Below are 22,667 nucleotides of genomic sequence, written 5' to 3'. Positions count from 1 at the left end.
GATAAATACTGAAGATAATTTCTAAACCTAGGGAAGGTCATCCATGAAAAGTGACAGCTTACTTTGTATTCAATAGTGAAATGCTGAATACTTTCCCTCTGAAATCAGAAATAAAGGAAAGATACTTGGTTTCACCATTTTTATTCAAAGTTTTACTGTAGGTTTTATCCATTAGACTAAGAGAAAAGCAGTAAATAAATCAGAAAGATGGAGGTACAGTTGTCTTTAATAGAAGAGAATATAATTTTATATATAAAAATTTATAACAAATCCACTAAAATTACTAGAAATAAGAACTGAATTTAGATTACAGGTCAATGTTATAAAACTTAATTTAACTTCTTTCAGTGATAAACACGTTGAAAATGAAGTTTCAACTCGTAACAAAATTTAAAATACTCGAAAATGTAATGAGATACGTACACGGTCTATATTCTGAAACATTGGGAGGGAGATTAAAGAATACCTAAATAAATGAAGAAATGCTCCGTGTGCATTGTTTGGAAGAATCCTTATTGTTCGGAACCTTTGGTGGGATATTGCCATCTTTCATAGCAGAAGAGTTCCAATCAAGTTCTAGCAGGCTCATTTGAAGAAGCAGACAAGTTGATTCTAGAATGTGTTATTCAGAATAATTCTAACCGAAGTTGGAGGATTATACTACCTGCCATCAAAATTCACTATGAGGGTACAATGTTAAAACAGTCTACTATTGGTATGTGGAGAGGCTTTTAGGTTAATGAAACAGTTCAGAAATAGACCTACTGTGAAGTGGTAAATTGATTTTCAGCAAAGGGACCAGGGTAAATCTCTGGGGAAAAAGTCTTTTTAATAAGTCCTTCTGTAACAAACAGATAACTATATGGAAAACAGTGAACCTTGACCTTGCCTTACACCACACCCAAAAATTAAGTAGATCACTGACCTAAGCTTAAAATTGCAAAATTTCCAGAAGAAACTTGAACATCTTTGTAACATTATAGTAGGCAAAGATTTTTTTAAAGGACACACACAATAATAAACTATTAAAGAAATGATTGAAATATGCTATTTTTAAAAATGATGAAAAACACAAACTGTTACATAATAAAAGTACAATACACCGTGATTTCATGCTGCCACAGTGTGGAATAACTGGAAATTTGATGTATCCCTGCAACAAATGTAACTGCTGTTTCCACTAGAAACTAATGGCAGACTTTTATAAAGTGTACATTTAACATATGATCGGAAATTCTCTCCTATGTGTCTACTCAATTGAAATGAAAATACATATCTATACACACATTTACACATCAGCAGTCACAGTAGCATCATTTAACTGGCTTCAAATTAGAAAGAACCCAAATGTCCCTAGGCTCACAAATGGGTAAGATATTATAGAATAGTATTCATTGCAAAGGATTTAATTGTTGAAGCACACAATGACATGGATGAATTTCAAAAATATGGTGTATGAAATAAGCCAAAGACAAAAATTATGATTCCTTTCATATGAAATTCCAGAAAAGGCAAAACTATTTCTGTTGACCAGAGGTTTGCCTGGGTCCGTCATCTGGGCAAGGAATTGACTTTAAAGAGGCCTAGAGGACTTTTTTGAGGTGATGGGAATGTTCTACACTTTGACTGTGGGTTTCAGTTATCTGACTATATGTCACCAGGGGTGTAACTCAGTGGCATAGCGCCTGTCTGGCAAGTGTGAGGTCGTGAGTTTGATCCCCAGTTCCAAGAAACAATAACAACAAAACAAAACAAAACAAAAAAAAATGATCAGTAGTCTTAAAATGAGTACATTTTATTTCAACTCAGTAAAATTGGTAGAAAAAAAGTGATAGTCAACACAGAAAATGTTCCTTTGTGTTCACTTATAAGTATACTGCTGTTTTTCAGTAGGCTGAAATGGGTTTATTGAGATTATGCTGTAGTTTATTTAAAATTGTTCTCACTTAGGGAAAGATGTTTACTGAGGGGAATAAGGAACAAGCTTGGTGGTTTGCTGTGTTAGACAGTGTTCAAGGAAGGCTTTTTGGTAAAAGATTTGAGCAGCAGACGTAGAGGAAGTAAGCTTACTTTGCATATGCCTTATGTATTTCTTACTGTATTTCTGTGTAGGTATTTTATAGTTTCTGATGCTATTGTAAATGTGATCTTTTTCTTATCTTATTGCATTGGCTAATATTAGTCCTGAATCAAGTTTTGTTTCTATCTTCATCTGCCTTAAAACCTCACATTTTGTTACTTTATTGAGGCCAGTAGCTGTACAATGTATGTGTTGTTACCCTGCAGCTCTTCAATCCTTGCTTTGTTCTCAGGGTGCGGGTCAGTTACTTTATTTGAATGATTTTTACTAAACCCAGTCTGATCATTGCTGTGTGTGTTAATCTGTGTTTTTCCTTAGCTCAGTTAGCCCCAAAATGTAAGTAGACCTAAAAAAAAGCCCTGAAGTAGAAACAAAAAATAAAAAATAAAAGTGCAATTTGATGTAAAACAATTTTAATTGTATTGTAGAACAAGTATGAGATGTTGGCTGACACCTTTGCAGGCTCTTGTGGCGCGTGACAGGTGGGAGGGAGGAAAGATGACACATTCTTAAATTGTGTTCACCAATCAAGAGGGAATGTCTGGAGACAGTTGCTTGGCCAGGTAGCAGTTAGAAACAACGTTTTAGTAAGATGTGTTTTCCATTTGAATAGGAGGATATCACTTAGATTGCATGTCGGTCTTCACTAACTCAGCTTCAGTAAGTGAGGTACTGTATATGAAACAGACTTGAGTGGTCTGAGAGCTGACCTTCATGTCAGAAGCCATTACCAGTTCATGTTCTCACTGTACCAGTAGATGGCAGCAAAATACTAGGCTCAAATGTTCTTGCCTGCTTTTTTGTCACATAGTAAGTTAGTATCCTGTACTTCGTTAGTTAAGACCAACACAAAAGTAACACCCTCACTTTCTCCAAACAGATAAATATACTGCAATTGGGTACTTGCACTAATGTTAAATATTTTTAGAAATTCAAATAATGTTTTCCTTAAAATGTTACTTTGCAGTTTTTCTTAATAACTCCTTAACTGAAATTTTCGTGCCCCACAATATTATTTATATTTTAACATACAGTTTCCTGATTTATAAAGTCTTCTAAGAGAACCCAGCTGTTATAGTATGTTGGAGAACTAAATAACACTTTACCAAACAGTGTGTAACTTGGGAGGTGCATTGTGTGTGAGAAACACTGCTGATCTTTTTCTCTTTCATAAACAAGCCAAAAATTAAGGATGCCTTTTACAAAAAGAAAGCATTATCCTCCTTACTGTAGTTAGGTCTGACCGGTGCAGCGTCCCACTGAACCGCTGGCTTCCAGGAAGTGGTAGGCGCAGGGTGGCATCCGAGGTTCTTGTTGCTGCCCTGCCCACTGCTCAGGATGCCAGTGGGATGCAGGCTACGGAAAGCTGACCTTTGGCTTCACGACAAAGCCGGGCAAGTAACAAAAATATGGAGTCACAGCAGATAAATCCTTCCTCCCCAAATTGGTGGGGTTAGCAGATACTTTGAAAACTGTCTTAAAAGAATAATGTTTATGCAGTGCTGAGTTCCCTCCCAATTTTTCATATAGTATGTTGCTTAATTCTTGTAAACTTGCAATACCATATAAAAATGAAGAACTCAGAGTCATGTTTTATTTTATGAAAACATTTATCAGGATCACTTCACATATATCTTGTACACTGTGGAATTTTTACAGACCACAGGGAACTTTTTTTTGCTAATGCATCCTAAGACAGCGATCTTCAGACCACAGTACATGTGTAATTCAGAGCAGCAGATGTTGCTACCCATGCTTCTCTTTAAGACCAAGAAGCACAAGAGGAAAATAAAATAACAGTTTCAAAAAAGAAAAACATGAATTAATGCAGAGATGAGAGTTGAGTAGCCAAAGGCAGTTGGTTAGATGAGCTAAGAAAGGGATGCGGTGGTCTGAACTCCACATCTTTTTAAACACTTTGTTGGTCTTTTTCCATTAACTCAGGCTTGTGCTGCTAAAATTTATTTTTCATTGCAACAAGACTTTATTTAAATGGGAGAAAGAAAGTACGTGGTGTTCTTTCTAAAGTGCAGTCCTTTCCCATTTTGTGTGAGAATCAGCTAGAATTAGCAGGCTGCACCTGGTAGAGTGCCTTGTTTTGTCTCGGAGTCCGCTCATGTTTTTGTTTTGGTTTTAACTCCAGCTGATCCCACGGTAAAGGACTTAATCGGAGGCTTCACTGCTCTTCATTACGCAGCCATGCATGGCCGGGCCCGGATCGCTCGCCTGATGTTAGAATCTGAGTACAGGAGCGACATTATTAACGCGAAAAGCAACGATGGCTGGACTCCCCTCCACGTGGCCGCGCACTATGGCAGGGACTCATTCGTCCGGCTCCTCCTAGAGTTCAAGGCTGAGGTCGACCCCCTCAGCGACAAAGGTACAACGCCACTTCAGCTCGCCATCATCCGAGAGAGGTCAAGCTGTGTGAAAATCCTCCTGGACCACAACGCCAACATTGACATTCAGAACGGTTTCCTGTTGCGCTACGCTGTGATCAAAAGCAATCACTCATACTGTCGGATGTTCCTTCAGAGGGGGGCAGACACAAACCTGGGGCGCTTAGAAGACGGGCAGACTCCTTTACACTTGTCTGCCCTTCGAGATGACGTGCTGTGCGCACGGATGTTGTATAACTATGGAGCGGACACGAACACAAGGAACTATGAAGGTCAGACGCCGCTGGCTGTCTCCATAAGTATTTCTGGAAGTAGTCGACCGTGTTTGGATTTCTTACAAGAAGTCACAAGTATGTAATTCCATTTTTTTTTTTTTTTTGCATCTGTTCTTTCTTATGAGGAGCTTAAGGTGTTTTAGAACATAAAATGGTTGCACATTATCATTCCTTTAAGTCCCACTTGGTAAGTAATGGCATATTCACCAAAAAAAAAGTTTAAAGGTTGTAAATTCAACTGTGTTACTAAAACCAATAGAACAGAGAGTAAGGGTAAGAGGAAAAAATGGGGGGGAGACAGAGAAGAAAATTTTCAAAGTGAACAAAGATTTATAGTAGCAAAGGCAATTCCTACTGGTCAAAAAATAGTTGTCCTAGGATTCTATAGACTTCAGGTTAAGGCATTAGAGAATTTTAGATTTTAGATTCCTTAAATGTGGGAATGTTCTAGAGTGTGTGCTTTCTGGCTAAGGTTTTTATGTTTTGTTTATAACTTTTCTGCTTCATGGAGTAGAATGGCACTGAAATAGAATGGCAATATTATTTGTTCAGATAGCCTAATAATAGACGTTCAGGATACTAGAAAGAACTTGTCATGAGTGGGTCAGTGCGGAATTTGGCTCTCCTGTCCCTGGGGCACATGACTCCCTTTCTTACCCAACCAGTTTTGAGTGTAGGTTTTTGTTTTGTAATTATTTGAAGCACTGCAAGTGCCGGACCTGCCTTACATTGTAGCACGTGTGTCTGAGTTGTTTTCTGATAGAAAGATTAGTTAGTGTGGACTGAGCTGTCCTCACGTGCTTAGCTATCTTGTGACCCCTTGGGAACACATCCCAGAGGTTAACTTCCAATACTCAAAGCTAGTCTATAAACAACGTTGATTTTGCTATCTGCTGTCCTTTCTAGCAAGTGCCTTTTTCCTCACCGATTTCAAATTTTCATTTGCTGTTGCAGGAGGACTTTTAAAAATTTTATGGGGAAAAAAAGTTTTATAACATAGTAGAATAACAGTAGTTAATACACTGTGTATTGTCATCATTAAAGCAGTTAGTGTACAAGATACAGGCATAGGAAATTTTCCAGTTGATACTAGCATGAACCTTTTCAATGAGCTAAGAAACACTAGTGTTATAACTTAAGTTCCTTTTTTTCCCTTTTCCCTTCCTGCCTTTCCCCTCTCCCCCATCCTAGTTTCTTTATCCTTTTGAACAATTTCTTCCCATTTCTTTCCCAATTTCTTCCCATTGTACATTTTAAACCTTCTTTACCCTTCAGTTTTGCAGAAGGCGTACTAACATCTTGATCTAGGTTCCAGCAGGCATGGGATTTACTTGACCTGCTAGTAAATAGTCCACTCTGCCCCTCGAAATTCAGCTTTTGCTTTGTGGTTAAATGAAATGTAATTTGAATTTTCTGTTTTTATAATAATGAGAGGGAGATGAAGTTATCCTCACTGATGTATTCAGATTAAATCACAAAAAGAAATCACACTCCAGTCAAACTCGGTGCAGACCAGAACTTGGTATTTTGATAGCATGTTACCTCTGTGCTCTGCAGTATGCTAGCAGCGGGCCCCACATGGCTGGTGAGCACTTGTTATGTGGCTAATGCCACTGAGGGAATTAATTTTAAATTTTATTTGTCATTAATTTAAATTTAAATGACCATAAGTGCTAATGGCCTTGTTTGGTCAGCATAGACCTGCCTGCCTGGGAGAGATATCTGGGGTTCTCTGGCACAGGTTTCCTTGCAGAAAGTGTTTGGAGGTCACACAGGTAACCAGAAACCAGAGATGTGGTTCTGCAGTCACTGGTTGCCTTTTGTTTTCGTTATGATTCTTGGAATTTCTGGACTGGAGGTCTTGGTTGAAGTAGTGCCTTGGAAAGGCAAGTGTGTACTTAAACGCCTCAGTGTCCTTTGTTAGACGTTTTGCTCGGTGGTTAAGGATACCGATAGAGCCCAGCTGCTGAGGCTCCAGCCCTCACTCCCACCACATGTTAGCTGTGATTTGGGGCAGGTCACCTAACCTCACAGAGCCTCAGTGTCTTCCTCTTAAAATTAGGAAAATGATAATATCTACCCTTTAGGCTTGTAATAAAGATTAAACGAGTTAATATTCATATCATACTTACCACAGTGCCTGGAACATTTTAAATGCTTTGTAAACTTTTTCAAAATAAGATGTGTAACTAATAAACCGAGAGTAGATAACCTGGCAAGGACTGGCTTCCAGCCCACCGACTGAATCCTTTATAGATGCTTACTCTGCCTAAGCTGCTATTTTCAACCCTGTCAAGGTTGTGTGGGGGAAAAGTGCGGCTTTACCTGGAACTTCTGGGCAGGTACCTAAAATTAGGGGCAGGTAGAACCATCAGCAGGCCGAGCTGGATGTGTGAGATCTCTGCTGCACACACAGCAGAGCCCTGCACCCAGCAGGTCCTTGGTGAGCACTGGGTGACTATGCGACTGGTAGTTCAGAGAGCATCAAGTCCGATCTCTGAGCTCTCCTGGCCCCTAAGGCCACTGCTCACCGGAGCTCCAGACGACAAGCTGTTGGCTTCCGGTCTGGGGGGACTCAGACCCCTCCAGTATAAAGACAGCAGAGGTACTGCGTGGTGATCTTCATTCAGGCCGTCTTACTATCTGTTGCATCCTTTTGACTAGAAGCAGATTATTTAAATTGGAAGAAACCCCCAAAACTATCTGGAATTTAAAAACTTCAGCCTTTTGGAGAAATTGCCATAAAAACTCTACCTAAAACATTGCATAAAAACAGCAGTTCAGCCGGCCTGGTAATAAAGTAGTGTCTTCCTTAATAATGTTTTTTGGTGCCATATTTGCAGTGAGTGGAGGGAGAGGCCCTAGGGTGCTGCTGTCATTATTCACCCACACCCGGACCGAGCTGCGCAACAGACTTGGGAACTCCCACCTCCTGCCACACTGGAGGGCACCGTGGTGGCTCCTGCAGAGAACTGGCAGCTGGAGGAACAGCTTCTCTGTATCCAGGAGCAGGGAGCTCTGCTTAGACTGCGGAGAGCCTCCTGAGGAGAGGGAGCGGCAGCTTGCTGATTAGTTAGCAGTGTTTATGAGAAATCAGTTGTTGTTTTTAGTTTCTTATTCTGCAAAAAGAAAATGGGAGGGGGTGTGGAGCAAATGAACAAAAGGGCAGACAGCAGTGGAGGCGTGTGGCTGGTGACAGATAGTTAATGTGAGGACAGACAGTCTCATGGCAGTCCTTTGTGGCCAGAGGCTCCAGGAGATAAAACGTCCCTTGTGCCAGGGCTGGGAACAGAACTCGGCTGAGACAAGCAGGGTGCTTAGGGCACAAGCTCAGGTAGGTAGTTCTTCTCAGAGCTGTGCAGGGGTACTCAGGAAAAACTAAGCAAAGGTGTGTTTGCTTACACCAAAGCTACCAGCAGCCAGGAGGACCTGGGTGTTCTGGCATGTGGGAGGGGGTTACAGTTCCCTAGTTAGAAGTGGATACAGAACCTATAGGAATGTTTGCCCAGTTCTGAAGAGAAACGGCTCATTTATGCACATAAGGACAAGAAAACATTGTTATAGAGTACAATTTTAAGATTTAGGGACAAGGCTATTAGGAGAGCTTTACTGGTTAAAATAATAAAATACACCATGAGAAATTGAGTTGTAATTTAGTGGGGGGGGGGGTCCCCCTCCTTCTCATCACCTGCTCCACAGTGTAAACTTCCCTAGTCAATTAATGAAGCAAAGAGTTACTCAGTCTAAGAAAGAGAAGGCAGACACGGTCATGTATACCTGTAATCTCTAAGGCAGGAGCAGCATGGCGAGTTCAAAGCCAGGCTGAACTACATAGTGAAACCCTGTCCCAAAAAGAAAAAAGGAAATTCCCCAAAAAAGCCAGACATCAAGCAGTGGCTAGCAAGGACTTTTAATCTTACACAAAAAGATGGCAGCCACGCCTGCAAGTGACAGAACAGAAAACGCTGGAAGCTGAGAGTTCCATACACAGACACTGTGGAGGCTGGAGGAAGGTTTCCAAACAGTCTCCTCACAGTAGAGCTGCCAGTGAAGTGGGAGGTGCCCACTAGAGGATGCCACCTTACAGGAGACAGCTGCCATGTTTGATTGGCAAGATTATTTGCAAAAGGTCCCACAGTGTGCTTCCTACATAGGAAGTTCTTTCATACAGAAGGCAAAGTAGAGTCAAAGACGGGCAGTCACGTAGGGATGTGGCTTCAGAGGTGTCTAGAGGTCACCCCATGCTCGCTGTGCCAGTGGCATTTATATCGGCACTGTGTCTGGGAATCTCTACCTCTGTAGAGCTGTAGCCTCCTTAGGGCACTAGTCAGGATTTTACTGTCACTGTCTCATTTTCATGAGTTTTAAATTAATAATCATAGCTATTTAAAATTCTCTGGCTGGTGATTGCAACATCCCCATGTCATATTAGAGTCTTGCTCTGATGATTATCTCTGTAGAATTTTATCATGCCTTTTAGCATGGCTTGGAATTTGTTATTGAAACTAGACATGATACAAACGTTAATAGGAACTGAGGTAAATAAACCTTTAATGTAAGTTTCTTTTCCCCTTTTCTCTTTTGTGATATTGGGGATTGAACCCAGGATCTTGCAGCTAGGGAAGCATTCTATCATGAGCTATGTTCCCACCCCTGTTTATTTGGCAACACAGTCTGGCTAAATTGCCAGGGCCAGACTTGAACTTGAGATCCTCCTGTGTCTCAGCCTCTTTAGTAGCTGGGATTGCAGGCATATACCACCACGCCCCCCATAATCTGGTTAGGAGTTGGGGTGTGTATGATGTTTATTGCAACTGTAGGTGCCAGTATGTTTGCATTCCTCCAGTGTCCTTGTTTTTGACTCCACCATGTGTTTAACTTTGTTTTCTTAAGTACTCTGCCTCTGATGGGTCTGTGCCAGTTCAGATTCAATCCACCGTCACTGCCCTGGGGCACTGTTGGGGCAGTGGTCAGATGTGTTAGTGAGCAATCCGCAGTGTTCCTAGCAAAGCTCAGTCTTTCAGTCTCAGGGCTGTGACCATTGCAAGTCTTTCTTAGGTATTTTTTTCTCAAAACTTAGTTGTCAGACAGGAAGGCTAGAGGGGGCTGAAATCAGAGAAACGTCCGTTAGGCTAAGACTCTGGCAAAGTCCTTTCATTGGAGAGCAGGCTGTTGTGGTGAGGCTTTTGGAGGGTTCCTGGAAGTGAAACCTCAGATGAGCAAGGGCACCCTGAGATCACGATACACTCATTCCTGCTTACCCATGTACAAATGTCACCATTTAACGTCCCCAGCAGCCCCGGCTGAGGTGGCTCTGCTGCAGATGCGCAGACCTCACCTGTGGCCCTTCCAGAGCTTTCGGTAAGAGTTTGCCTTGCAGCCTCATTTCCCAGCAGACCCAAGAAAAGGTGTTGAGTTTGAGTGTATTCATGTTGTTCTTCTTTAAAGATGGAAATTTCTTTACATGTTAGGGCAGAAAATAGAAGTCTATTTCATTTTATCATTTTTACTTAAAATGTGGGAAGCACGTCCTGTCCAAGATCCTTTGAGCTGAGTAATGTTTTGACCACAGGGAGTACACGCACATGTCTGCCGTAGTCATCCCACACTCCCTCAGCTGTGCCTGTGTTAGAACTGCTATTAAAAAATAAATTAAAAACATAAAAAAATAAAGAATTGCTGTTAAATCAGCAGGGAAGGATGCTGGAGACAGTGCCTAAGAGGGTCGCATCTAACCCGCCTAACGTCTTGGGCAAACTGTTTACTCCTCATCTTCTGCCCAGTGGATCTGTTTCCTCTTCTCAGAAAGAGGGAAATTGGACCATAGTCTTCCAAATCCCTTTTGAAAATTCTTTCCAGTAGCCACTTTGAAGGCAATGATTTCCTATTGCTTGTGATTTAAAAAGAAAAAATCTTTTTCTTTTTTCTGGATTTACATAGAATTGTCTATTTCACAATCTGGACTTCTAGGAGCCCTCAAGACTATGTTAAGGTCCAAACATATTTCAGAGTGTTACTTGCCTTTTTTACTGTGATGCCATTTGTGCTTGGTAAGAGAGGGCACCTTGCTGGAGCGCTGGCATGAACCCAGCAGCAGGCCTCACGGCAGGCACCCTTAACAAAAAGTGCTGCCGTCTCCTGAAACTTGTATGTTAAAGACTTTTCCAAAATCAGTGGAGATAGTAACAAAAGAAGCTTTTGATGCCCGCTAATGAAATTGGTCAACATTTGCAAGATACACATAACCTAATGAACCATGTTTTCCCAGTGACTAACTTGCAATCGTACAGAATCACATAAGAGTTAAAAAAAACATCCCAACTATAAAATAGACCAGTAGATTTTGATATACAGAAGTTCATCAGTTTGGTTCAGACTCTATTACAATGAACCTTTAAGAAACTACTACTTTCCTAGTTTTCATAGAATATGATAGAAGATTCACAGTCGTCGGAGAAGGTATTGAACTGTCCCTTCTCTCCAGCGTGTTGCACCAGATGAAATGGTCCGGCATATGCTAGCGTATTTACTTCCTGGGATCCGTACAGATAGGTGATTCCTGAAGTTTTCCTACAAAATTATGGCTCTACAGTACTGTGAGGTAAAATAGACTTGATTCACATCAGCTGGACAGACTAGCACCTTGGATCCTAGAGGCTGGCTTTTTTATTACGTATTGGTTTGTTATTTTATTAGTGTTGGTAGCTAACTTGGGTAGTTTGCTTTCACATAGCACCTTTTATCCCCTGAGCATGCTCCAGTCTAGATTATTCTTAGGGCAGAAGAGGAAAGATAAGGCAGTGATCCGTGTTTAGAAGACACCATTCAAAGACTGGAAGCAGCTATTCGTGTGCGTTAGTGTGTGTGAAAGGTAGGACTGGGTGGGAATTTGACTTGTGTGCTTTAAGGAGTTGACTGATTCCTTTCTAAAGGAAAAAGATGAAGTAGATGGGAACCGAGTTGTGTAACTGTCTCACAGGGGACTTCAGCTGTCAAGTACTTCAGCTAGTGGCTTGCTGGAACATCAGTCACGGATGTTTAAAAATACTGTCTTACACATATCACAGTAACCAGAAATATGTTTTGTTTAGATTTCAGCCATAGTTAAGTACTATCTTTTGCTAAAACAAAAGTACTATGTTTGCAGAAGTAAAATTCTGAAAACAAGATTTCAGATTTAAACAACACAACTTGACGGCTGGCAGGGTGGTTCAGCAGCACAGCACTAACCGGCACGCACAACGGTGTTGGGTTAAATCCCCAGCACGGCATAAACAGCAACAAAAAGAACTTTTTTTAAAAAGGACTAAGAAAAATCTTGGATCCTCTTTGAAGAGAATTTTTGTGTATTTTTCGAATGAATTTGAGAGGTTTTTTTTTTTTTTTTTTTTTTCTGCTTTGTTTTGTTTTGCCAGGTTTGCCACTCTTCACTTTTAAAAATAAATACAATAGTGGCTGGGGATTTAGCTCAGTGCTATGACATCTACCTGGCAAGCAGTAGGTCCTAAATTCAATTCCACGTTACCCCCCAATAAATATTACAGTTAAATTCAAATTATGCCATATTTTAAGGTTCTTTGACACAGAAAATACTTGATTCTGCATTTTTCCATAGTGTTTGTTTTATAACATCTTTTGTTTTGTTTTTTCAGTAGTGGAGATTAAATGTAAGTTCTTCGCACTGAGGTATATCCCCAGGAAAATGGTTTGGTTTGGTTTGGTTTTTTACAGGAGCTTACTAAGTTGTCCAGGACTGACTTAAACCTACGATCCTCTTGCCTCAGCCTCCCAAATGCTAGAATTATAGAGAGGCACCCGCGTACCTGACTTGACTTTCTACTTTTAATGTTGACATCTACAAATTTCTTATCCTTCCTTTCTAAGCCCTCTATAGTTTTGTTTTGTACAAATGGAAAATCTAGGTTAAAGCTCACTTGCCAATGAAAAAGAAAGAACAGTAGACAAATGTCTGAACATTGCTATTATATACATTCAGATTCTAAACAAAATATTTTCATATTAAGGAAAGCTAGAAACTGTGTGTGGTCCTGTGAATAAGATTTGTTTAGCATATTTTATACTGAGTCTCAGTGAACGGAGTTCAGAGGGAAGAGCAAAGGCACATAACATGTCTGTAGTATTTTAAGATGGGAAGCCAAGAAAAAGCAACGAGACATGGGGGACCATTCCGCATGATCACCGCCGATGGAGAGGTTCTTGCAGGAGCATCGGTCAGATTGGGCTTGATCTCAAGGAGGCCGAGTCTTTATTTCTTCACACACTGTCCTCCACCTTCAGCTTCCTCTGCCCTAAACACCCATCTTGTTCACTTTGGCTGTTTAACAATGTTTTCCCTCTCTGTTTAACTTTATGCCTCCGGATATTTTTATCCAAATAAATAAATTTGTCCTATGATAAATGTGGTAATGGCAGTGTGAAAGGGTGGTGGTGTCACATATTTAATTTTCTAAATTATGCAGCTATCACTGGTTTTGTAACTTATACTAAACTGGACCCTTTAAAGCCTGATTTCATGTTTTATACCAGCTGCATTATGACTAATGATGGGCCTCTTACAGAATGGAAAGACTAATAATGCTTTGAACTGTTATGTAATTCCATTGTAGTTCATTAGGCTGAATTCCCTGTAACTTTTCTGCACCCCCAAAGTGTTTATTATTTCTAACATCACACCCTTTGGGGACATGTTCCTTACATTTCTCCTGCTATAATCCAGGGGCAGGGCAGGAACTAATTTTCTAAGATGCCTAGTAAAGTGTTGGTCTTAATTCTTCTGCTTCTGTTCCCTTCATTCTTTCTCTTCCTCTGCTTTTTCCTCCTCCTCTTCCCATGCCTCTTTTATCTTTGAGACAGTACGCTATCCAGTACGTAGTGGGCATTCAGTTAAGTACTCTCAAGAGACCTGTTGACAAGACACTCTTTTAACCATAATCTGCTATTCCTGAGAAAAGCCAACTCCTGTTACAGTCTTAAGAATAATAGTAATTACAATGAGTAGTCTTACAGCTCTTCGTCATTTAGCCTGCTGTTGATTCAACAATGCTGATATATGGCAAGAGGTGTTAATATTCTTTACATAAAGGGAGACCCTATAATTATACTCCTCTATTCATTAGTGCACATCTTTTTATGAAGTTAAGAGTCCTCACATCTCTGCCTGATGCAAGTCATGTGGTAATTTCTAAAATGGAATTTCCATCAACTTGCCCAGGACTGTTTCCCAGTAATGGATTACCACTTGCCTCTTCTCTGTTCTGCCATTGGTTAGTTTTCTTTCTCTCTTAGCATCAGGAAGATGAATATTTTACCTTCCAGGGAAGGAACTTTCTGCTTTTCTGGGCGCAAGAAGCAAACATTGCTGGTGTGTGGCACGTGTAATCTTAGCACTCTGGTAGGCTGAGGAAAGAGCCTTACAAGTTTGAGCCAACCTGGGCAACTTAGTGACCTATTTCATCACTGTCTCAAAATAAGAAATAAGAAAAGGGCGGGGGTATACATCAGTGTAAAGGCCTTAAGTCCAGTCCCCAGTACTGGGGGGGGCGGGGAGGAGCAGCAAACATTATCTACAAGTATTTAAAAATTAACATGTTAAAATTTACTTACCAGGTATTTCTGTGTATTTGGTATTATTCTCAGCACTTTACCAAAATTAGGCTTTGTTAAGCCTTGTAAAGGTTTTGAGGTGGATGCTATTGTGATGAGGAAACTGAGGCAGGAGACCACATACTTTTCCCAAGATCATGTAGAGTGTAGGTGATAGGGTCCGGGGCCAGGAGCCAGACCCACGGAGTGTGGTTACAGGCTCGAGGCTTTTGTCCACTGTGCCATGTCCCTATCATGACAGGTAATTGTGCAGACAGGATGCACGTGGCCAAGGAATCTTTAGAACATACCATTCTCTCTCAGTATTACTGGATATCTCAGGACACTGCAGTGAAAGAAAAATCAGTAGTAACTTGAGCAAAATGTTGCAATCTGTTTAGGCCCCGAGTGTCCATTGAGTGAAGTAGTTCCAGTATTATCTCAGCCTTGACAGTCCTGGTGGAGCTGCCAGCCAACTGCTATTACAGACTCCCCAGCCACCTGCGTGAATGAGTCGTTTTGCAAGGGGAGAGGCCCCAGGCTAGATGCTCCAGAAGGCAGTAGAGAGCTCAGAAGTAAAGTGATTGACTAAGGCTTTAAACCATTAAATGACATGAGAAGTCACTGAATACTGATGATGAGAGTATTAGTATGATGAGGTTGGAGTTACTGCCGTCCTCACCAGTTACCTTTCCCAGTCATTTAGTGAGGAATATCCAGCCACACTGCCAAAAGCAAGAGGGACAGGAAATACTATAGTCCTCTGGTGAGCAACTGTCTGCCACAAAACACAACTATCAGAAGATCCCCCAGTATATGCCCTGTCTCAATCCCTTTTATCTTATCTTAGCTATGCAAATTCTATTAATTTAGTTTTTAGCATATTGTTGATAATGTTTTCATTTAAATCCTAATATATGTCAACTTTAATCTCTTCTGGTTTTTGCCTGAATGTAATGTGGTAGTTTGTTTCATTGAAATTATACTTTAAAAGAACCTGCCATCTGTGGGAGACAACTCTAGTGACTCTCCTTGAATGCAAAACAATTACTGCGACCTTGATTATTTGGAGACTTATTTTATTATACTGTTATGTGGAGAGCTGGCTATGGTATTTCCTTCTCTCTTCAATTGGCTCTAAACATTGTAAATAGGGCTAGCCCAGGAACTGGTATGTAATCTCTAAAGCCAACTGACAATCCTGTCTCTTGGAATAGGGTTTTCCGAATAGCTTCTCCATAAAGGGTGTAAAGGATATGAGCACAGCAGGATGTTAGAGCTAATAGCTCTGGTAATGTCAACTGGGTAGGAGCCTCAAGGTAAAGAGGCTGTGACTCCCCAGGGCACAAAAGGTGTTTTTTTAATTAAAAAAAAAAAAAAAAAATATATATATATATATATATATATATATATATATAAAGGGGGGAGATTAAGATGAAAGAGGACATAACAACACAGGTCAGAACAGAACAATTTAAGCAACATAGTGGTTCACCACAGGATAACCCGACATAACAGTAGTTACCATAGTGTCTCCTTCCTTGAAATATTTGAGTATGCCTTCCTATACTATAGCATCAAACATAACAAGACAGTGTAAAACCATTCAAGAGGGTAAAAGTATTACAGGGTATTTAGAACCAATTAACAGAAAAGGAAGGAACAATAATTTACATATCAAAAACCAAAGCAACAGCCTCCCAAAACAATTCAGTTGCTGTCCTAATTAGATTATGTGAATTGTTCTTTCTGCATATCCTTGTCTCTGCAATTTACAGAGATACCCTTCTCCCACCTGGCCAGCCAGCTCAAGTTACTCACATAATTCCCGCCATCCTCACTGTCACTCATCCCTGAGCCACCCCCCTTCTTCACAAGATAATAAATTCTGGGGCTCGGGATTTAGCTCAGCGGCATAAGCGCCTGCCTTGCAAGCCGGCAGTCATGAGTTCGATCCCTGGTACCAATAAAAAAAAAAGGAAAAAGACAAAAAAAAAAAAAAAACTAGATAATAAATTCTGGGAGAGGCCTAGGATCAAGGCCTTTGTCTGCACATCCTCATGGGGATTGGATTTAGGTCCCCTTGGTTGCCCTAAACTTGGAATATGTCTTGGTTTTTTTACTGTCTTCGTGGGTTGCATTGGTGGTGGTAGATTAAAATTAACTTGCTGGGATTCCAGTAACGTCTCAATGGTATTATAAATATAACGTTTGGATTATAAAGAAAAGTAAGATTACAATACTTGGATAACTAAACTCAGTATTTGGGATTACAATGCCACCTATTAAGATAATAAAAAATAACATTCATCTCTAATTTGTATTCTGGGTTACATTACAATGAGCATTTATTGAAAAATGATGATAATTTATTCCCTTCCTAAAGGTATCCCAGCAGATAATAAAAAATAATTCAAAACAAGTTAGGAATGACTTGCTGTTGACATAGGCATGAGTTGACTATACTTTAAGAGAAGCCAATTAAGTATTAATTTGCTCAACTAATATTTGTCGAGTTCCGTGGCAGGTGTTGGGTTTACATTGGCAGATGAAGTCAGCAAGTGGTTCTGCCCTTGAGGAACATGTTGTAGGAAGTGAGGAAAACGGGCACTAATATGTGAGCACTAAGTGTGTGCATGTGAAACACAACCTTAGCATTGGTAAGCATCGGAAAAGAAAGGAGTTCTGGGAGTGTCTGTTGGGGAGTGTGACCTTGTGGTCTTCCCACCAAGTCTTGGCAGAGGTCCAAAGATAGAGGGGACATAAGCTTATGCAAGAGTGTGTGTGTGTGTGTCACATCCACTGCACAGATCCCTCTGCACACATAGCTGACTGGCATTTCCAAGGAATGGTCATGTAACTTTAAACAGTTTTTAAACAGAGTTTAAACTTTAAACTCGTTTTTATGAACAAGCACATTTCAAGCAAAGGACAAAGCACACAAATCAGCAGCCATCTCCATATATGCTTGGGAAACCTGTGTGTCCCCTTTCGTGGTGTGCATGAACTCAAAATGATTCTTACAGTAATACTGAGACATTTGTCCTTTTCACATCCCTTGATGTGGAGTTTTCCAGAGGCTGGATGATGTAATTTACCTTTTCAGACTGAATGTAGCAGCATATATGAAAATTCAGCTATGATTTAGCTAGCTGTGATTTTAAAAGAATTGCAAAAGTGTGAAAGAATACCACTCTTCTCACCATTTCTTTGTGGGTTTTTTGGGAACATGTATTTATAAAAAATACATGTTCCCAAAAAACCCACAAAGAAAATGTTACCGTTTGCACATGTAATGAGTCTGTTTTTATTCTACATGAATATAAATCTCTGTTTTAATTTATTATATGAATTTCTGATATGCAATTATCTAGCCATAGCCCACATCAAAGTTCTTCTGGGTCCTCAATCAGTTGTAAAAGTGTAGAGAGATTTTTGAGACCTTACAGCCACTGAAATACAGCATCCACTTTGCTTTGAGCATGTTACTTAATCTCTCTGAGGCTGTTATTGAAATGGGGATCTTGATCAAAGTACTTCCGTCATAAAAGGATTAAAGGAGTTAATGTATGTCAAGAGCTGACAACAGTGCGTGGCACACTGTGAGCATTTAACATGTTAGTTTCTGTTATTGTCAGCATTTACTAGAAGTGCACAATGTCTGTGAATCCAAATACTGTTGAAGCACTGTTGAAGACTTTTTGGTTGTGTTTGTGGCTCTCTGTATCGTTTTGATGTAAAGCAAAGTATTTGAAAATGAAAAAAAAAGGGACTTTATTATTTTTCACTTGAGTTGACCAGTAGGAGGGCTCGGTAGCAGGTGGTCAGGCCTTGAGGCTGGAAGCAGAAGCATCAGACTCTTCTGCGGTGCTGTCTCACAGTCCCTGCCTCTGACCCTCTCAGCCCTCCTCCCCCTCACAACCAGGGATCTCCTCTGTCCAGAGTGATGGTAAACAGATGGCCAGGTGTTGTTTGGAAAGCTTCACTAAAACTATGATAGTAGGTGTTGAGGCTGTAGCATCCCAGATGCGGCACTGAAATGACACACAGTAGAGTATCTTGTGCAGTCCGTGCTTTTCAGATGGAGAAACTGAGGCCCTGAAAAATGATTGGCCCGCAGAGGCTCACCTGCATAGCAGAGGCCTCTCCAGGACAAGACCAGAATTCTGACTTGGAATGGAAAGAATATCAAGCTTAGCATCACAAGAACTGATTGGAGTCTCAAAGTAAGACTTCATTGTTTGTCTGACACATCGAACCCTGCATTTAGTCTCTGATACTGAGCATCCTTCCTTGTAAAGTGGAGGTGGGATGTCTGCCGTTATGGAGAGTTGTGGAAAGGACCCAACTGAGAGGTCACGCAGAGCTACTGAGGGTACTATGTGTCCTTTGCATGTGGTCCATAAAGAGCACTTGATGGTGAAAGGTTGTTTTAACACCTCAAAGCCTGCTTTAAATATGCTTGTTAGCTTTATAACGTTTTCTTTTTTTCTTTTTAGGACAGCCCAGAAACTTGCAGGACCTGTGCCGAATTAAAATTCGACAATGTATAGGCCTTCAAAATCTAAAGCTACTTGATGAACTACCAATTGCCAAGGTCATGAAAGACTACTTAAAACACAAATTTGATGATATCTGATATACCAGGACTCGGAGCAAGTTATATTCCAGATACTTAAAAAGGCTTTTTGCCTTGCACAAAGTATATCCTATGCAATTTCTGATTTGCTATGAAGTCAGAAAGCAGGTATACACTTTTAGGTTTTTTGTTTGTTTGGTTGGTTTTCATTGTAGGGGAGGGATTTTTTATATATATAAACACACACCACATGCTTGAAGGTCTTAATTTGGTTTCTTGGTCCAAGTTTAAAAGGTCCAAGCTTTCTATACAATACTGCATTTAGCAAAATTGTTTTTCTTAAATGACACAAGCAAGTTCGGAGTAAAGAATTTACCCTTTCCAAATTTATAGTTTCATTGATGACATGGTACTAGAAATCAGCAGAACACTTACTATGGTTCGAAGGTCAAGTTTCACCCAGGAGGTGTCCTGGGTTATATTGGAAAATGCCTAAGAAGGGATCTAAAGTGCTGGCACCTCGTTTACTTGCAATGAATACAAATTGGTTATTTCAAACTGTTCTTTTTTTCTTAATTAATGTAACTTTCAGAGATAGAAATTCAGTACCTCCACTTTCCTTTGGGTGTGCTCTTGTTTTTAACTTAGTTGTTTTTTCTTTTTTAAACAACTGTAGGACACTACCCTGAGACACCGTCTCAGCTTTTGTCTGTAGTTGAATTGTGCTTTAAAAAAAAAAATGGGAAAGAAAATAACTGTATAAAGCCAGTATATTCTGTTTTTAAAACAGCACCTCTAGTGCAATACTTCTTCTGGTGTATTCTAGCCATTATTTACTCCGTCGTCCGTCATTCCACAGCTGGCGTTGACATGCCTGTGAAAATGGGGCCGCCTCTTTAATCTTCACTGCATACCTGTAATATGTTGGTTGCAATTCCATTTTAAGCTTTACTTTTTTAATTTCACTTTTGCGAATTTTATATCCTGGTGAAAGAATATCCCCTAAAAATAGCCCAAACTACTGTTAAGCCATTTGGCTTTAATGGTTAAATTGGGGGTATTTTTCTTCCTGGTTTTTAATTAAAATATTTTAAGGGTAAATCTCTAAATGGGTGCACATTTGTAAGTCTGGCTAATTCCTAATATGCTAATTGAACATTTCCTGCTACTTTAAAGTTATGTACAGTGAAGCTTTTAAGAACGGTTGTTTGTTCTCTGGGTAGCTGGGGCATATGTGTGCAGCATAAGCATGGATATGATTAACAGTGGAAAAGGTCCCAGAGGCTCTAGGCGTCTGGGATGATGCCCTTGGGAAGGAGTTCTCTGCTTCATTCATCATTATGTGAGTTTCAGAAGAACCTTTTTAAATGTCCCAGAATCATTCTTTGTGCTTTGGGAAACTTCATAATATTTACTTGCTGTTAATAAATTTGTTAACTGAAGTTTACAAGATGAAGGGCTTTTCTTGTCTGAATTTCTAGTTTTAAGTCATAAAGTATAAGAACCTTTTCCCTAGAAGTATAACTAAGCAGAGTTAGGAGTCTGCTCTGGCCTTACCTTTCCCAGAGCTGGCAGTGCTGAATGTTCAGCACCAAGTTTGTGCTTGCTGCCAGAGTAGCCCTGGCGTTACGGTATCTGATCTGCCTGTATCTGGGCCGCGTGCAGGTTCCTGACCATTGGACAACTACAGACAAAAAGGATTATTCAGGGAGTTGCTGGTGTGGCCATTGACTCCTCCCAGGCGGCCAGAGCCGTGGGCACCCTGACTGTCGCTGGAGCCCAGTGGCTAGGGACCGGTAGTCCACCTTTTCCTTGTGACTGTGTCTCCAGGGGAGTCCCTAGGAAGGCAGTTGCTACACTGTGTTTCTTGTCCTTTGCTACCCAGCCCAGGGGTGAGGTGCCTTAACAGCGTTGTCGTCTGTCTGGAAATGAACTGAGCGTTCCTTCTGAAACCCCAGGCCGCCCGGGAGCTGAGGAAGCGGGAGAGGCCTGGGCTCCTGCATCTGAGCAGTGATGTTAATGTTCCGTTTGCACAGGACTTCCTTCCACGTGTGTGTGTGTGTGTGTGTGTGTGTGTGTGTGTGTATTGATTCAGTTAGTTTAAAATGACATTCTCGTTCCAACCATTCACAGGTTTCCAAACTAAGTTAGCCACTGAATTTGAGTCAGGGAATTCCAAGTACAAAGTTCAGAATAAGGTAAATTCTTTGTTCTGTGTTGCTGCTGTGACTTCAGAGAAAAAAAAAAAATTATGAGAGCTCTTCCTGGAATTGAAATTTCTATTTAATGAAGAAGTATATAATTCCATTATTTATTTTTTGAGGTTTGATTTATCTGGAAGCTTAAAAAGAGTGTTTTATGTTTGTTAATAAAAACCCAATCACATATCGTATTTAACAATAACTAAAATGCCTCATAGTTTTAATATGGGAATATAGCAGTGAAAAGCACTTGAATTTGATTGGCAGAGAAGCATTCCATGGCCACAAGATGAGTAGGAGGACTAGATATTTTCAAAAAATCAACTAATTGGCTTTTCCAGACTCTTAACTAAAATGTTCAGCGTATTCTCAAATTTGTCACTGATTCTTGTGTTTCTTTTCAAATTTATCGTTTAAGACTATTGCTAAATCTTTATAAAAATATATTTGGCAAGTACACCAAAGAAACCAGCTTATAAAAGATTATGATCATTAATGAACTGCAAACCTCATCTTTTGAAAACAAGTCTCTTTTTTTGTAAATATTTGTGTTTATAAATGTACAGCAGAGTAAGAGTGTTTTTTAGATTATTTAATTCCCATATTTTCTAAACTATTTACTACAGAATAACCCATGCTTGTTAGTTCGGAGGACTTAACGTTTATTTTCTAATTCATCATCGGTCATGCTTGGAACAGCATTTCCGCTAGAGGATTCAGTGTTCTGGCAGCGCACGAGCGCACATCTGGAGCACGAGGGATCTAGCATGGCTTGTCAGATGCACGCCCTGAGAGACAAGAACATAGAGTGCAATCACCAGAGTGGACCATACTGAGATTCTAACTTCCCTGCAGAATGGCTCGTTAGCCCAGGATGTGATTGGGATAAGGCCCTTTGCCCACAAATTTAGCTTCTTGTAACTCCCAGTGTGTTATATCATAATGTATTTTTGTTTTTCCTTTGTAATGTAAATTTTGCTTTGGTCAATTTGAATTAAAAAAAAACAAATCTGATTTAAAAGATATGTTTGAATCGCATCTTATTTCTAGTCTGCCTTAATTTTTAAAAAATATTTCCAGCTATTTGGTGAAAAGAAACAAAACATATCCTTCATCAACAGTTTTGGCTCGCTAGGAAATGGGTAAGGATGTGATACAGATAACAGTATCACCTTATGTCAACATTGGATGTGCTATTTTTTATTTAGGAATATTTTTAAACGTACATTCTGCAAGTGCTAACCAGCACCAGACTCTGTGGAGTCTGGTTCATGTTTATTACGTCCCTCATGCATGTGAACTTGACCAAAGATGGAATTTGGACACTGACATTCTGAACACAGCACAGTCAATGCAGTCACAGCGGTGCATTTGCAGCAGTCTGTTAGCCTGTCAGAGCTAGAAGCAGAACAGCTGAATGTCTCTCTTCCTCTCTGTAAAGTCAGCACAACGCGATTCAGGAGAAAGCTCAAACTCTATGAATGATGGCTTGGTGGGAAGGAGAGGCCTGACTGCCGAGCACCCCGCTTA

The 22,667-nt window shown here is 40.2% G+C and overlaps 1 protein-coding gene across 2 annotated transcripts in view; it reads left to right on the top strand.

The window, feature by feature from the left end:
* Window positions 1–22,158, top strand: part of Asb7 (ankyrin repeat and SOCS box containing 7) — a 39,381-nt gene extending 17,223 nt beyond the window's left edge. For both annotated transcript variants that reach the window (XM_003475275.5, XM_063249923.1), the window contains 2 exons: window positions 4,224–4,829; window positions 18,857–22,158. In XM_003475275.5, the coding sequence (XP_003475323.1) occupies window positions 4,224–4,829; window positions 18,857–18,996 (746 nt within the window). In that variant the 3' untranslated portion in view covers window positions 18,997–22,158. The remainder of the gene's footprint in view (window positions 1–4,223; window positions 4,830–18,856) is intronic.
* The last annotated feature ends 509 nt before the right edge of the window (window positions 22,159–22,667 follow it).

This window comes from Cavia porcellus, unplaced genomic scaffold (assembly GCF_034190915.1).
Source record: "Cavia porcellus strain 051 isolate PalLab524CR breed Dunkin Hartley unplaced genomic scaffold, mCavPor4.1 scaffold_6, whole genome shotgun sequence".
NCBI classification, from domain to species: Eukaryota; Metazoa; Chordata; class Mammalia; order Rodentia; family Caviidae; genus Cavia; species Cavia porcellus.
Note: the sequence above shows the minus strand (reverse complement) of the source record. Positions and strands in the feature narration are given on the sequence as shown.